Here is a 14,147-nt window from a genome sequence, read left to right as displayed (position 1 = left end):
CCCTCAATCAGGGTACCCTTCATGAGGTCATAAGATTCTGCATCTTGTCCAGAGAGTGTGAGGAGTCTATCCCTACACTTTCCTGTGAACATTTCCCAAAGGAGAGCACCCCAGTGAGATTTGTTCACTTTTCTGGTTACACAAGCCCTCTCAAAAGCTGTGAACCATTTGGTGATGTCATCACCATCTTCATATTTAGTTACAATCCCTTTGGGGATTTTCAACATGTCAGGAGAATCTCTGACCCTATTTATGTTGCTGCCACCATTGATGGGTCCTAGGCCCATCTCTTGTCTTTCCCTCTCTATGGCTAGGATCTGTCTTTCCAAAGCCAATCTTTTGGCCATCCTGGCTAACTGGATGTCCTCTTCACTGGAGTTATCCTCAGTGATTTCAGAGTTGTTGGTCCCTCCTGTGAGGGAACCAGCATCTCTGACTATTATTTGTGGAGTCAGGGCTTGAGAAGCCCTGCTCTCCCTAAGTAGGACTGGAGGGGGGGAATTTCCCTCCAAGTCACTATCTTCATCCTCTGAGTTGCCATCCTCAGAGGGGTTGGCCTTTTCAAACTCTGCCAAAAGCTCCTGGAGCTGTACTTTGGTAGGTTTGGGGCCCATTGCTATTTTCTTTAGTTTACAGAGTGACCTTAGCTCTCTCATCTGTAGATGGAGGTAAGGTGTGGTGTCGAGTTCCACCACATTCACATCTGTGCTAGACATTATGCTTCTAAAAGTTGGAATACTTTTTAAGAAACTAAAACTGGTTCTAGAATCTAATTCAAACTTTTACAAACTTTTAAACTCTAAAAGAAATGCTAAACAGGATCTAACACAAGGCCCTAGCAGGTCTTTTAAGAATTTAGAAAACTTTTCAAATTGCAAAAATCAATTTCTAATGACAATTTTGGAATTTGTCGTGTGATCAGGTATTGGCTGAGTAGTCCAGCAAATGCAAAGTCTTGTACCCCACCGCTGATCCACCAATGTAGGAAGTTGGCTCTGTATGTGCTATTTCAAAGTAAGGAATAGCATGCACAGAGTCCAAGGGTTCCCCTTAGAGGTAAAATAGTGGTAAAAATAGATAATACTAATGCTCTATTTTGTGGTAGTGTGGTCGAGCAGTAGGCTTATCCAAGGAGTAGTGTTAAGCATTTGTTGTACATACACATAGACAATAAATGAGGTACACACACTCAGAGACAAATCCAGCCAATAGGTTTTTATATAGAAAAATATCTTTTCTTAGTTTATTTTAAGAACCACAGGTTCAAATTCTACATGTAATAGCTCATTCGAAAGGTATTGCAGGTAAGTACTTTAGGAACTTCAAATCATCAAAATTGCATGTATACTTTTCAAGTTATTGACAAATAGCTGTTTTAAAAGTGGACACTTAGTGCAATTTTCACAGTTCCTAGGGGAGGTAAGTATTTGTTAGTTTTACCAGGTAAGTAAGACACTTACAGGGTTCAGTTCTTGGTCCAAGGTAGCCCACCGTTGGGGGTTCGGAGCAACCCCAAAGTCACCACACCAGCAGCTCAGGGCCGGTCAGGTGCAGAGTTCAAAGTGGTGCCCAAAACACATAGGCTAGAATGGAGAGAAGGGGGTGCCCCGGTTCCGGTCTGCTTGCAGGTAAGCACCCGCGTCTTCGGAGGGCAGACCAGGGGGGTTTTGTAGGGCACCGGGGGGGACACAAGTCCACACAGAAATTTCACCCTCAGCGGCGCGGGGGCGGCCGGGTGCAGTGTAGAAACAAGCGTCGGGTTTGTAATGGAAGTCAATGGGAGATCTAGGGATCTCTTCAGCGCTGCAGGCAGGCAAGGGGGGGGTTCCTCGGGGAAACCTCCACTTGGGCAAGGGAGAGGGACTCCTGGGGGTCACTCCTCCAGTGAAAGTCCGGTCCTTCAGGTCCTGGGGGCTGCGGGTGCAGGGTCTCTCCCAGGTGTCGGGACTTTGGTTTCAAAGAGTCGCGGTCAGGGGAAGCCTCGGGATTCCCTCTGCAGGCGGCGCTGTGGGGGCTCAGGGGGGACAGGTTTTGGTACTCACAGTATCAGAGTAGTCCTGGGGTCCCTCCTGAGGTGTCGGATCTCCACCAGCCGAGTCGGGGTCGCCGGGTGCAGTGTTGCAAGTCTCACGCTTCTTGCGGGGAGCTTGCAGGGTTCTTTAAAGCTGCTGGAAACAAAGTTGCAGCTTTTCTTGGAGCAGGTCCGCTGTCCTCGGGAGTTTCTTGTCTTTTCGAAGCAGGGGCAGTCCTCAGAGGATGTCGAGGTCGCTGGTCCCTTCGGAAGGCGTCGCTGGAGCAGGATCTTTGGAAGGCAGGAGACAGGCCGGTGAGTTTCTGGAGCCAAGGCAGTTGTCGTCTTCTGGTCTTCCTCTGCAGGGGTTTTCAGCTAGGCAGTCCTTCTTCTTGTAGTTGCAGGAATCTAATTTTCTAGGGTTCAGGGTAGCCCTTAAATACTAAATTTAAGGGCGTGTTTAGGTCTGGGGGGTTAGTAGCCAATGGCTACTAGCCCTGAGGGTGGGTACACCCTCTTTGTGCCTCCTCCCAAGGGGAGGGGGTCACAATCCTAACCCTATTGGGGGAATCCTCCATCTGCAAGATGGAGGATTTCTAAAAGTTAGAGTCACCTCAGCTCAGGACACCTTAGGGGCTGTCCTGACTGGCCAGTGACTCCTCCTTGTTATTCTCATTATTTTCTCCGGCCTTGCCGCCAAAAGTGGGGCCTGGCCGGAGGGGGCGGGCAACTCCACTAGCTGGAGTGTCCTGCTGGGTTGGCACAAAGGAGGTGAGCCTTTGAGGCTCACCGCCAGGTGTGACAATTCCTGCCTGGGAGAGGTGTTAGCATCTCCACCCAGTGCAGGCTTTGTTACTGGCCTCAGAGTGACAAAGGCACTCTCCCCATGGGGCCAGCAACATGTCTCGGTTTGTGGCAGGCTGCTAAAACTAGTCAGCCTACACAGATAGTCGGTTAAGTTTCAGGGGGCACCTCTAAGGTGCCCTCTGGGGTGTATTTTACAATAAAATGTACACTGGCATCAGTGTGCATTTATTGTGCTGAGAAGTTTGATACCAAACTTCCCAGTTTTCAGTGTAGCCATTATGGTGCTGTGGAGTTCGTGTTTGACAGACTCCCAGACCATATACTCTTATGGCTACCCTGCACTTACAATGTCTAAGGTTTTGTTTAGACACTGTAGGGGTACCATGCTCATGCACTGGTACCCTCACCTATGGTATAGTGCACCCTGCCTTAGGGCTGTAAGGCCTGCTAGAGGGGTGTCTTACCTATGCTGCATAGGCAGTGAGAGGCTGGCATGGCACCCTGAGGGGAGTGCCATGTCGACTTACTCGTTTTGTCCTCACTAGCACACACAAGCTGGCAAGCAGTGTGTCTGTGCTGAGTGAGAGGTCTCCAGGGTGGCATAAGACATGCTGCATCCCTTAGAGACCTTCCTTGGCATCAGGGCCCTTGGTACTAGAAGTACCAGTTACAAGGGACTTATCTGGATGCCAGGGTCTGCCAATTGTGGATACAAAAGTACAGGTTAGGGAAAGAACACTGGTGCTGGGGCCTGGTTAGCAGGCCTCAGCACACTTTCAATTGTAAACATAGCATCAGCAAAGGCAAAAAGTCAGGGGGCAACCATGCCAAGGAGGCATTTCCTTACATGAGATAAATGCAATTTCTCCCAAATCTAGTGTGTCCCATCTGGAGCCATGCAAACAACATGTAATGTTGCAGGTGAGTAGTGGTTCTTTCCTTGTAAATCTACTTACATGCAGTTAGTACTAAATTGTAGTGTGATCTACTTGCGGTTGTACATTTTATTACCTACTTAATTTAGTTATCTCCTAGAAAAAGTCAGATGTGTTAATCTGAGTTATTTGGTTTCTTCTTTACTTGAACACCTATCATTTTGTTGCCGGCAGGATTGAGCTTTATTGGCAAATTGAAGTCAATGCAGCCGAATAAACCAGCGCGAATACTACTGGAACAGATCCTGCAGTAAAACAGGTATGAGGAACTAATGAATGTTTGTAGTGATGAATGATTCTTTTGATCATGTACATGTACATGTATTTGACATTTTGTATTTCGTAATTTAGTCGTTGGTGGAACTCAAACAGCATTTCTTTATATTACCATTAGGTGGGTCAGAGTGACTCTTGATTACATTGCCTGCAAGCCAATGGCTAACTTGGCCTGCCCTTTCATGTATCTGTTTTCCACAATCAAATGTGAACGTATGCTTGCAGAATGGGACAAAGGAAGAGATGCTGTGATTAAACAAATTCCTTGGCTGTTGCTTTTGTGGGCTGATTGTATGAGGATGACTTGTACATTTAGTGAATCAATGGGTATTGCCCATTTTTTTTTATTTTTGTGAGGACAAATATCTATTTAAGATTTGCCTGAAAAGCCACCGTTGTTAGATCCACACAAAATGCGTAATGTCAGCCAAGGTGCTCCAAAGATTGTGTTGAGCTGAACATATTTAACTCTAAACCTTGGATACTCCCAAACGTTTTCCAAGGGGGCCACAAAGTTTGCTCTGTTATGTGACAGATGTAGGAAGCTCTCTTTTGTGGAAGTGTTGTGAGCACTTAGGCTTATCAGAGTGTGGGGGTGCTAAGTATTTGTTGTACAACCACAGCCAAGAAATGAGGCACACACTCAATGACTAACTCCAGGCCAATGTTTTATGTATCAAAAATATACTTTGTTTTTTATTTCTAGAAACAAAAGGATCTTTGTTGCAGGTAAGTACAGTTTCAAGATTGTATCCCTTTTCGGTATCAAATACACTTTGTTTGTAATTCACGGTTAAAACTGTCCGTATACTTTTCAATATCAAAATAGATTTTCATCAAAAGCAATGCAATCTGGGGTGGGGAGGGAGTTCATACACAGTTTACAGCTAAGTAGTAGACTTGCGATTCCTGTCTTCGGAGTTAACTCAGACTCAGCTGGGGACTCGCCCATCTGGACTCAAGCCGTGGGAGTCGAGTGCAGAGTAGACAGGTGTTGCGGATTCCAGAGGGGTCTGGAGTCCTGGTTGGAGGTTTCTTTGTGGACAGGGACACTGTCCTCTGAGATCCGGTCTTTAGGGAAGGTAGGCAGTCCTCTGAGGGTTTGTAGAGCTTGCTGGTCCTGCAGGGACGAGTCCTTCCTTCCTGGTCGCTTGGGGGTGTGTGGTGCCCCCTGCACCCCTCTACACATTCCACTTTCCGGAGTGGGAAGTCCATATTCGCGATTCCATTGTTTTTTTTTTTTTTTTTTGGATGTGTAGGGCTTCCCTGATTTACACTAGTTGTAATCTGCTCTGCTTTGTCTTTTCTGTTTTCTATGCCTATCTGTAATTGCTTGTGTGTGTGTGTGTATGTGTATAGATGTATATATGTAGTGCGTTTACTCACCTGCTATTGTAGAACTGCCTCTACAGTATTTTTGGTATTGTGTTACCATAATAAAGTACCTTTATTTTGGTAACACTGAGTGTTTTGTTTCATGTGTGTAAGTGCTGTGTGACTACAGTGGTATTGCATGAGCTTTGCATGTCTCCTAGATAAGCCCTGGCTGCTCATCCACAGCTACCTCTAGAGAGCCAGGCTCGTAGATACTGCCTATACTACACTTATAGGGGATACCTGGACCTGGTATAAGGTGTAAGTACCTTCGGTACCCATAACACCAGGCCAGCTTCCTACTTTGGTGGTGCAGCGGTGGGATAAGCACATGCAATTGCCTTATCACTCTGTCAACTGGTACTTTCCACAGGAAAGACCACTCCTTATTTAGAGGTACACATAGTACCTAGTGTTACGGATCTAGTCTCTAAGGGTTGGGGAAACTAGGGGTCTAGGCATAGCCCTTGCTGTAAACCTCTTTTAGAGAGACTAAGAGGTAGGTTAGTGTAGGAAGCTGGCCTGGTGTGTGGTGGGTACCCAAGGTATTTACACCTTATACCAGGACCAGGTATCCCCTCTTAGTGAAGTCTCTTACTCATGGATCTGCAGCTTGTAGGTTCCTGGAGGGTCCAGTCGCAGTTCCGGAGGCCAGAAGGTTGCAGAGGAGTCCTGTTGGAATCTTGCAATCCAAATCTGAGAACCCACCCAAGAGAGAGACCCTAAATAGCCCTGAAAGGGGATTGGTCACCTATTGTAAATAAATGGCTCCCTGTTGCAGTTACCCCCCACTTTTTGCCTGATACTGATGCTGACTTGACTGAGAAGTGTGCTGGGACCCTGCTAACCAGGCCCCAGCACCAGTGTTCCTTCACCTAAAAGGTACCATTGTATCCACAATTGGCACACCCTGGCATTCAGATAAGTCCCTTGTATCTGGTACTTCTAGTACCAAGGGCCCTGATGCCAAGAAAGGTCTCTAAGGGCTGCAGCATGTCTTATGCCACCCTAGAGACCCCCTCACTCAGCACAGACACACTGCTTACAAGCCTGTGTGTGCTAGTGAGAACAAAATGAGTAAGACGACATGGCACTCCCCTCAGGGTGCCATGCCAGCCTCTCACTGCCTATGCAGTATAGGTAAGACACCCCTCTAGCAGGCCTTACAGCCCTAAGGCAGGGTGCACTATACCATAGGTGAGGGTACCAGTGCATGAGCACTGTGCCCCTACAGTGTCTAAACAAAACCTTAGACATTGTAAGTGCAGGGTAGCCATAAGAGTATATGGTCTGGGAGTCTGTTTTACACGAACTCCACAGCACCATAATGGCTACACTGAAAACTGGGAAGTTTGGTATTGTAGGAAGTTGGCTCTGTATGTGCTATTTCAAAGTAAGGAATAGCATGCACAGAGTCCAAGGGTTCCCCTTAGAGGTAAAATAGTGGTAAAAAGAGATAATACTAATGCTCTATTTTGTGGTAGTGCGGTCGAGCAGTAGGCTTATCCAAGGAGTAGTGTTAAGCATTTGTTGTACATACACATAGACAATAAATGAGGTACACACACTCAGAGACAAATCCAGCCAATAGGTTTTTATATAGAAAAATATCTTTTCTTAGTTTATTTTAAGAACCACAGGTTCAAATTCTACATGTAATATCTCATTCGAAAGGTATTGCAGGTAAGTACTTTAGGAACTTCAAATCATCAAAATTGCATGTATACTTTTCAAGTTATTCACAAATAGCTGTTTTAAAAGTGGAATTTTCACAGTTCCTAGGGGAGGTAAGTATTTGTTAGGTTAACCAGGTAAGTAAGACACTTACAGGGCTCAGTTCTTGGTCCAAGGTAGCCCACCGTTGGGGGTTCAGAGCAACCCCAAAGTCACCACGCCAGCAGCTCAGGGCCGGTCAGGTGCAGAGTTCAAAGTGGTGCCCAAAACACATAGGCTAGAATGGAGAGAAGGGGGTGCCCCGGTTCCGGTCTGCTTGCAGGTAAGTACCCGCGTCTTCGGAGGGCAGACCAGGGGGGTTTTGTAGGGCACCAGGGGGGACACAAGCACAATAAATGCACACTGATGCCAGTGTACATTTTATTGTAAAATACACCCCAGAGGGCACCTTAGAGGTGCCCCCTGAAACTTAACCGACTATCTGTGTAGGCTGACTAGTTTTAGCAGCCTGCCACAAACCGAGACATGTTGCTGGCCCCATGGGGAGAGTGCCTTTGTCACTCTGAGGCCAGTAACAAAGCCTGCACTGGGTGGAGATGCTAACACCTCCCCCAGGCAGGAATTGTCACACCTGGCGGTGAGCCTCAAAGGCTCACCTCCTTTGTGCCAACCCAGCAGGACACTCCAGCTAGTGGAGTTGCCCGCCCCCTCCGGCCAGGCCCCACTTTTGGCGGCAAGGCCGGAGAAAATAATGAGAAAAACAAGGAGGAGTCACTGGCCAGTCAGGACAGCCCCTAAGGTGTCCTGAGCTGAAGTGACTCTAACTTTTAGAAATCCTCCATCTTGCAGATGGAGGATTCCCCCAATAGGGTTAGGATTGTGACCCCCTCCCCTTGGGAGGAGGCACAAAGAGGGTGTACCCACCCTCAGGGCTAGTAGCCATTGGCTACTAACCCCCCAGACCTAAACACGCCCTTAAATTTAGTATTTAAGGGCTACCCTGAACCCTAGAAAATTAGATTCCTGCAACTACAAGAAGAAGGACTGCCTAGCTGAAAACCCCTGCAGAGGAAGACCAGAAGACGACAACTGCCTTGGCTCCAGAAACTCACCGGCCTGTCTCCTGCCTTCCAAAGATCCTGCTCCAGCAACGCCTTCCAAAGGGACCAGCGACCTCGACATCCTCTGAGGACTGCCCCTGCTTCGAAAAGACAAGAAACTCCCGAGGACAGCGGACCTGCTCCAAGAAAAGCTGCAACTTTGTTTCCAGCAGCTTTAAAGAACCCTGCAAGCTCCCCGCAAGAAGCGTGAGACTTGCAACACTGCACCCTGCGACCCCGACTCGGCTGGTGGCGATCCAACACCTCAGGAGGGACCCCAGGACTACTCTAAGACTGTGAGTACAAAAACCTGTCCCCCCCTGAGCCCCCACAGCGCCGCCTGCAGAGGGAATCCCGAGGCTTCCCCTGACCGCGACTCTTTGAATCCTAAGTCCCGACACCTGGGAGAGACCCTGCACCCGCAGCCCCCAGGACCTGAAGGACCGGACTTTCACTGGAGGAGTGACCCCCAGGAGTCCCTCTCCCTTGATCAAGTGGAGGTTTCCCCGAGGAACCCCCCCCTTTCCTGCCTGCAGCGCTGAAGAGATCCCTAGTTCTCCCATTGACTTCCATTACAAACCCGACGCTTGTTTCTACACTGCACCCGGCCGCCCCCGCGCTGCTGAGGGTGAAATTTCTGTGTGGGCTTGTGTCCCCCCCGGTGCCCTACAAAACCCCCCTGGTCTGCCCTCCGAAGACGCGGGTACTTACCTGCAAGCAGACCGGAACCGGGGCACCCCCTTCTCTCCATTCTAGCCTATGTGTTTTGGGCACCACTTTGAACTCTGCACCTGACCGGCCCTGAGCTGCTGGTGTGGTGACTTTGGGGTTGCTCTGAACCCCCAACGGTGGGCTACCTTGGACCAAGAACTAAGCCCTGTAAGTGTCTTACTTACCTGGTTAACCTAACAAATACTTACCTCCCCTAGGAACTGTGAAAATTGCACTAAGTGTCCACTTTTAAAACCGCTATTTGTGAATAACTTGAAAAGTATACATGCAATTTTGATGATTTGAAGTTCCTAAAGTACTTACCTGCAATACCTTTCGAATGAGATATTACATGTAGAATTTGAACCTGTGGTTCTTAAAATAAACTAAGAAAAGATATTTTTCTATATAAAAACCTATTGGCTGGATTTGTCTCTGAGTGTGTGTACCTCATTTATTGTCTATGTGTATGTACAACAATTGCTTAACACTACTCCTTGGATAAGCCTACTGCTCGACCACACTACCACAAAATAGAGCATTAGTATTATCTCTTTTTGCCACTATCTTACCTCTAAGGGGAACCCTTGGACTCTGTGCATGCTATTCCTTACTTTGAAATAGCACATACAGAGCCAACTTCCTACACCTATCCAGGTAAGAACCTATCAGGAGGGGGCTCTGACATCACCTGCCTAGCCTGGCCACTCAGATGCTCCCAGAGTTCACTGCCAGCCTTGGAATCAAGATGGCAGAACCTAGGGACCCTCTGGAGGAGCTCTGGGCACCACCCCTGGGGTGGTGATGGACAGGAAAGTGGTCCCCTTTCCATTGTATAGCTTCACACCAGAGCAGGGACTTAGGGCCCCTGAACCGATGTGGACTGGTTTTATGCACGGAGGGCACCAAATGTGACCTTCAAAGCCAACCAGTGGCTTGGGGGGTGGGCTACCCCTTACAAGTCAGTCACACCTACTACCAAAGGGAGAGGTGTGTTACCTCCCTCTCCCAAAGGAAATCCTTTGTACTGCTTTCCTGGCTTGATCAAGTCAAGCAGCAGGAGGGCAGAAACCTGTGAGGGGTGGCAGCAGCTGGGCTGAGTTCAAACATGCCCAGGTTCGGAGTTACCATTATGTAGCTGGACATAGGCACTGACCTATGTCCAGTACACATATAACATGGCATCCCACACTCACAAAGTATAGTAAAATGGGGATGGGGCTTGTGAGGGCACCTCTGCTTGTGCAGGGGTTCCCTCACAAACAGTACCTGCTCCCTGCCCTCTGGGCTGAGAGGGCCTACCAGAGGGGTGACAGATGCAGTGACCTGAAGTGAAACAGGGTGTGTGCACCCAGTTCACGCAGACTGCAATGGCAGGCCTGCAGAACCCTTTGCATGGGCAGTATGGATCCCCTGGAACCCCAGTGCCCTGGGTACCTATGTACCATATACCAGGAACTTACATGTGGGGGACTAGTTTGCCAATTGTAGAAAGAAAAGGTACAATTTAGAGGATAGAGTAAAACTACTGGGACCCTGGTTAGCAAGAAACCAGTAGACACAGTCGAACCTACTGACAACAGGCATAAAATGGGGGTAGCCATGCCAAGAAAGAGGGCATTTTCCTTCAGTTAGGTACACCCTACTGTGTGTGTGTCTATACACATCATAACATATACCATGTCTTCAGAAGAGCACACATCTTAGGCCATGGATCTCCCCTATAGGGATCTATCCTTCAGTGAACTGAGAGATATGTATGTTGCTAGGAAACTGACGATGGGGAAGAATCCTAACAAGGGTCTGCTCTTGGGCCTGTTCCTCCAGTATGATTATGACAAAGCTGGAAGCCAGGGGAGGAGGAGGAAGAAGGGGGATATTCTAACCCCCCCCCCCCCATACTAGTAAAAGAAGATTTAGATATTGGGAGGAGTCATCAGGGTTCTTCATGGGGTCACAAAGTCCCTAGCAGACCCACTAGTACCTCTGGGAGCACTTCAGGAAGTGCAAGGGGTACTCGTACTATTAGGGTTCCCTTTGTGCCCAGGAGGCTAGTTGAGAGGGTTAGTCAGCCTAGAGACACATCCTCCTCTGCCAACTCTCATAATCCCACTGTGTCTGAGGGAACAAACTTCTCAACTCCAGGAGAGGATTCTCTAGATAGGGAAACCTGGAAGCTGAGACTGAAGAGGCCAGGCTGAGGCTGCAGCAGCAACAGCTAGTCCTTGATAGGGAGGCCTTGGCAGTTGAGAGGGAAAGTCAGGGGTTGGTGCAAATGCCCCCTGGTGGCAATAGCTCAGGTTTCAGGGAACACAGGGTCAGGGAGGACTATTTTGACTCCAGAAACCTGTACAAAATTGTTCCTTCCTACAAGATAGGGGATGATATTTCCAAGTGGTTCGCTGCACTTGAGAGGGCCTGTAAAGTTCAGAGGGTCCCTGTAAGGAAATGCCTCCTTGGCATGGTTACCCCCTGACTTTTTGCCTTTGCTGATGCTATGTTTTGAATTGAAAGTGTGCTGAGGCCTGCTAACCAGGCCCCAGCACCAGTGTTCTTTCCCTAACCTGTACTTTTGATTCCACAATTGGCACACCCTGGCATCCAGGTAAGTCCCTTGTAACTGGTACCCCCTGTGTAAAGAAATGGCTCCCTGTTGCAGTTACCCCCCACTTTTTGCCTGATACTGATGCTGACTTGACTGAGAAGTGTGCTGGGACCCTGCTAACCAGGCCCCAGCACCTGTGTTCTTTCACCTAAAATGTACCATTGTTTCCACAATTGGCACACCCTGGCATCCAGATAAGTCCCTTGTAACTGGTACCTCTGGTACCAAGGGCCCTGATGCCAGGGAAGGTCTCTAAGGGCTGCAGCATGTATTATGCCACCCTAGAGACCCCTCACTCAGCACAGACACACTGCTTACAAGCCTGTGTGTGCTAGTGAGAACAAAATGAGTAAGTCGACATGGCACTCCCCCTCAGGGTGCCATGCCAGCCTCTCACTGCCTATGCAAGTATAGGTCAGTCACCCCTCTAGCAGGCCTTACAGCCCTAAGGCAGGGTGCACTATACCATAGGTGAGGGTACCAGTGCATGAGCATGGTACCCCTACAGTGTCTAACCAAAACCTTAGACATTGTAAGTGCAGGGTAGCCATAAGAGTATATGGTCTGGAGTTTGTCAAACACTAACTCCACAGCACCATAATGGCTACACTGAAAACTGGGAAGTTGGTATCAAACTTCTCAGCACAATAATGCACACTGATGCCAGTGTACATTTTATTGCAAAATACACCCCAGAGGGCACCTTAGAGGTTCCCCCTGAAACCTTAACCGACTGTCTGTGTAGGCTGACTAGTTCCAGCAGCCTGCCACACTAGAGACATGTTGCTGGCCCCATGGGGAGAGTGCCTTTGTCACTCTGAGGCCAGTAACAAAGCCTGCACTGGGTGGAGATGCTAACACCTCCCCCAGGCAGGAGCTGTAACACCTGGCGGTGAGCCTCAAAGGCTCACCCCTTTGTCACAGCCCAGCAGGGCACTCCAGCTTAGTGGAGTTGCCCGCCCCCTCCGGCCACGGCCCCCACTTTTGGCGGCAAGGCTGGAGGAAACAAAGAAAGCAACAAGGAGGAGTCACTGGCCAGTCAGGACAGCCCCTAAGGTGTCCTGAGCTGAGGTGACTCTAACTTTAGAAATCCTCCATCTTGCAGATGGAGGATTCCCCCAATAGGGTTAGGATTGTGACCCCCTCCCCTTGGAGGAGGGCACAAAGAGGGTGTACCCACCCTCAGGGCTAGTAGCCATTGGCTACTAACCCCCCCAGACCTAAACACGCCCTTAAATTTAGTATTAAAGGGCTTCCCTGAACCCTAGAAATTAGATTCCTGCAACAACAAGAAGGACTGCCTAGCTGAAAACCCCTGCAGAGGAAGACCAGAAGACAACAACTGCCTTGGCTCCAGAAACTCACCGGCCTGTCTCCTGCCTTCCAAAGAACTCTGCTCCAGCGACGCCTTTCAAAGGGACCAGCGACCTCTGCATCCTCTGAGGACTGCCCTGCTTCGACGACGACAAACTCCCGAGGACAGCAGGACCTGCTCCAAAAAGACTGCAACTTTGTTTCAAGAAGCAGCTTTAAAGAACCCTGCAACTCCCCGCAAGAAGCGTGAGACTTGCAACACTGCACCCGGCGACCCCGACTCGGCTGGTGGAGAACCAACACCTCAGGGAGGACCCCCAGACTACTCTACGACTCTGAGTACCAAAACCTGTCCCCCCTGAGCCCCCACAGCGCCGCCTGCAGAGGGAATCCCGAGGCTTCCCCTGACCGCGACTCTCTGAAACCTAAGTCCCGACGCCTGGAAAAGACCCTGCACCCGCAGCCCCCAGGACCTGAAGGACCGGACTTTCACTGCAGAAGTGACCCCCAGGAGTCCCTCTCCCTTGCCCAAGTGGAGGTTTCCCCGAGGAAGCCCCCCCTTGCCTGCCTGCAGCGCTGAAGAGATCCCTTGATCTCTCATTGACTTCCATTGCGAACCCGACGCTTGTTCTAACACTGCACCCGGCCGCCCCCGCGACCCGCTGAGGGTGAAATTTCTGTGTGGGCTTGTGTCCCCCCCGGTGCCCTACAAAACCCCCCTGGTCTGCCCTCCGAAGACGCGGGTACTTACCTGCTGGCAGACCGGAACCGGGGCACCCCCTTCTCTCCATTGCAGCCTATGCGTTTTGGGCACCACTTGGAACTCTGCACCTGACCGGCCCTGAGCTGCTGGTGTGGTAACTTTTGGGGTTGCTCTGAACCCCCAACAGTGGGCTACCTTGGACCAAGAACTGAACCCTGTAAGTGTCCTTACTTACCTGGTAAAACTACAAAAACTTACCTCCCCCAGGAACTGTGAAAATTGCACTAAGTGTCCACTTTTTAAATAGCTATTTGTGAATAACTTGAAAAAGTATACATGCAATTGAAATGATTCAAAGTTCCTAATGTACTTACATGCAATACCTTGCAAACAAGATATTACATGTTAAATTTGAACCTGTGGTTCTTAAAATAAACTAAGAAAAGATATTTTTCTATAACAAAACCTATTGGCTGGATTTGTCTCTAAGTGTGTGTACCTCATTTATTGTCTATGCGTATGTACAACAAATGCTTAACACTACTCCTTGGATAAGCCTACTGCTCGACCACACTACCACAAAATAGAGCATTAGTATTATCTATTTTTACCACTATTTTACCTCTAAGGGGAACCC

The 14,147-nt window shown here is 49.0% G+C and overlaps 1 protein-coding gene across 1 annotated transcript in view; it reads left to right on the top strand.

The window, feature by feature from the left end:
• The window catches only part of LOC138280199 (tol-Pal system protein TolA-like), a 689,969-nt gene that overhangs the window by 588,408 nt on the left and 87,414 nt on the right, over nt 1-14,147 (top strand). Inside the window, exon 18 of the mRNA XM_069219461.1 lies at nt 3,928-4,012. Within this exon, the coding sequence (XP_069075562.1) occupies nt 3,928-4,007 (80 nt within the window). The 3' untranslated portion in view covers nt 4,008-4,012. The remainder of the gene's footprint in view (nt 1-3,927; nt 4,013-14,147) is intronic.

Source organism: Pleurodeles waltl, chromosome 2_2 (genome assembly GCF_031143425.1).
Source record: "Pleurodeles waltl isolate 20211129_DDA chromosome 2_2, aPleWal1.hap1.20221129, whole genome shotgun sequence".
NCBI lineage: Eukaryota > Metazoa > Chordata > Amphibia > Caudata > Salamandridae > Pleurodeles > Pleurodeles waltl.
The sequence above is the reverse complement of the archived record's forward strand: the minus strand, read 5'-3'. Positions and strand labels throughout refer to the sequence as shown.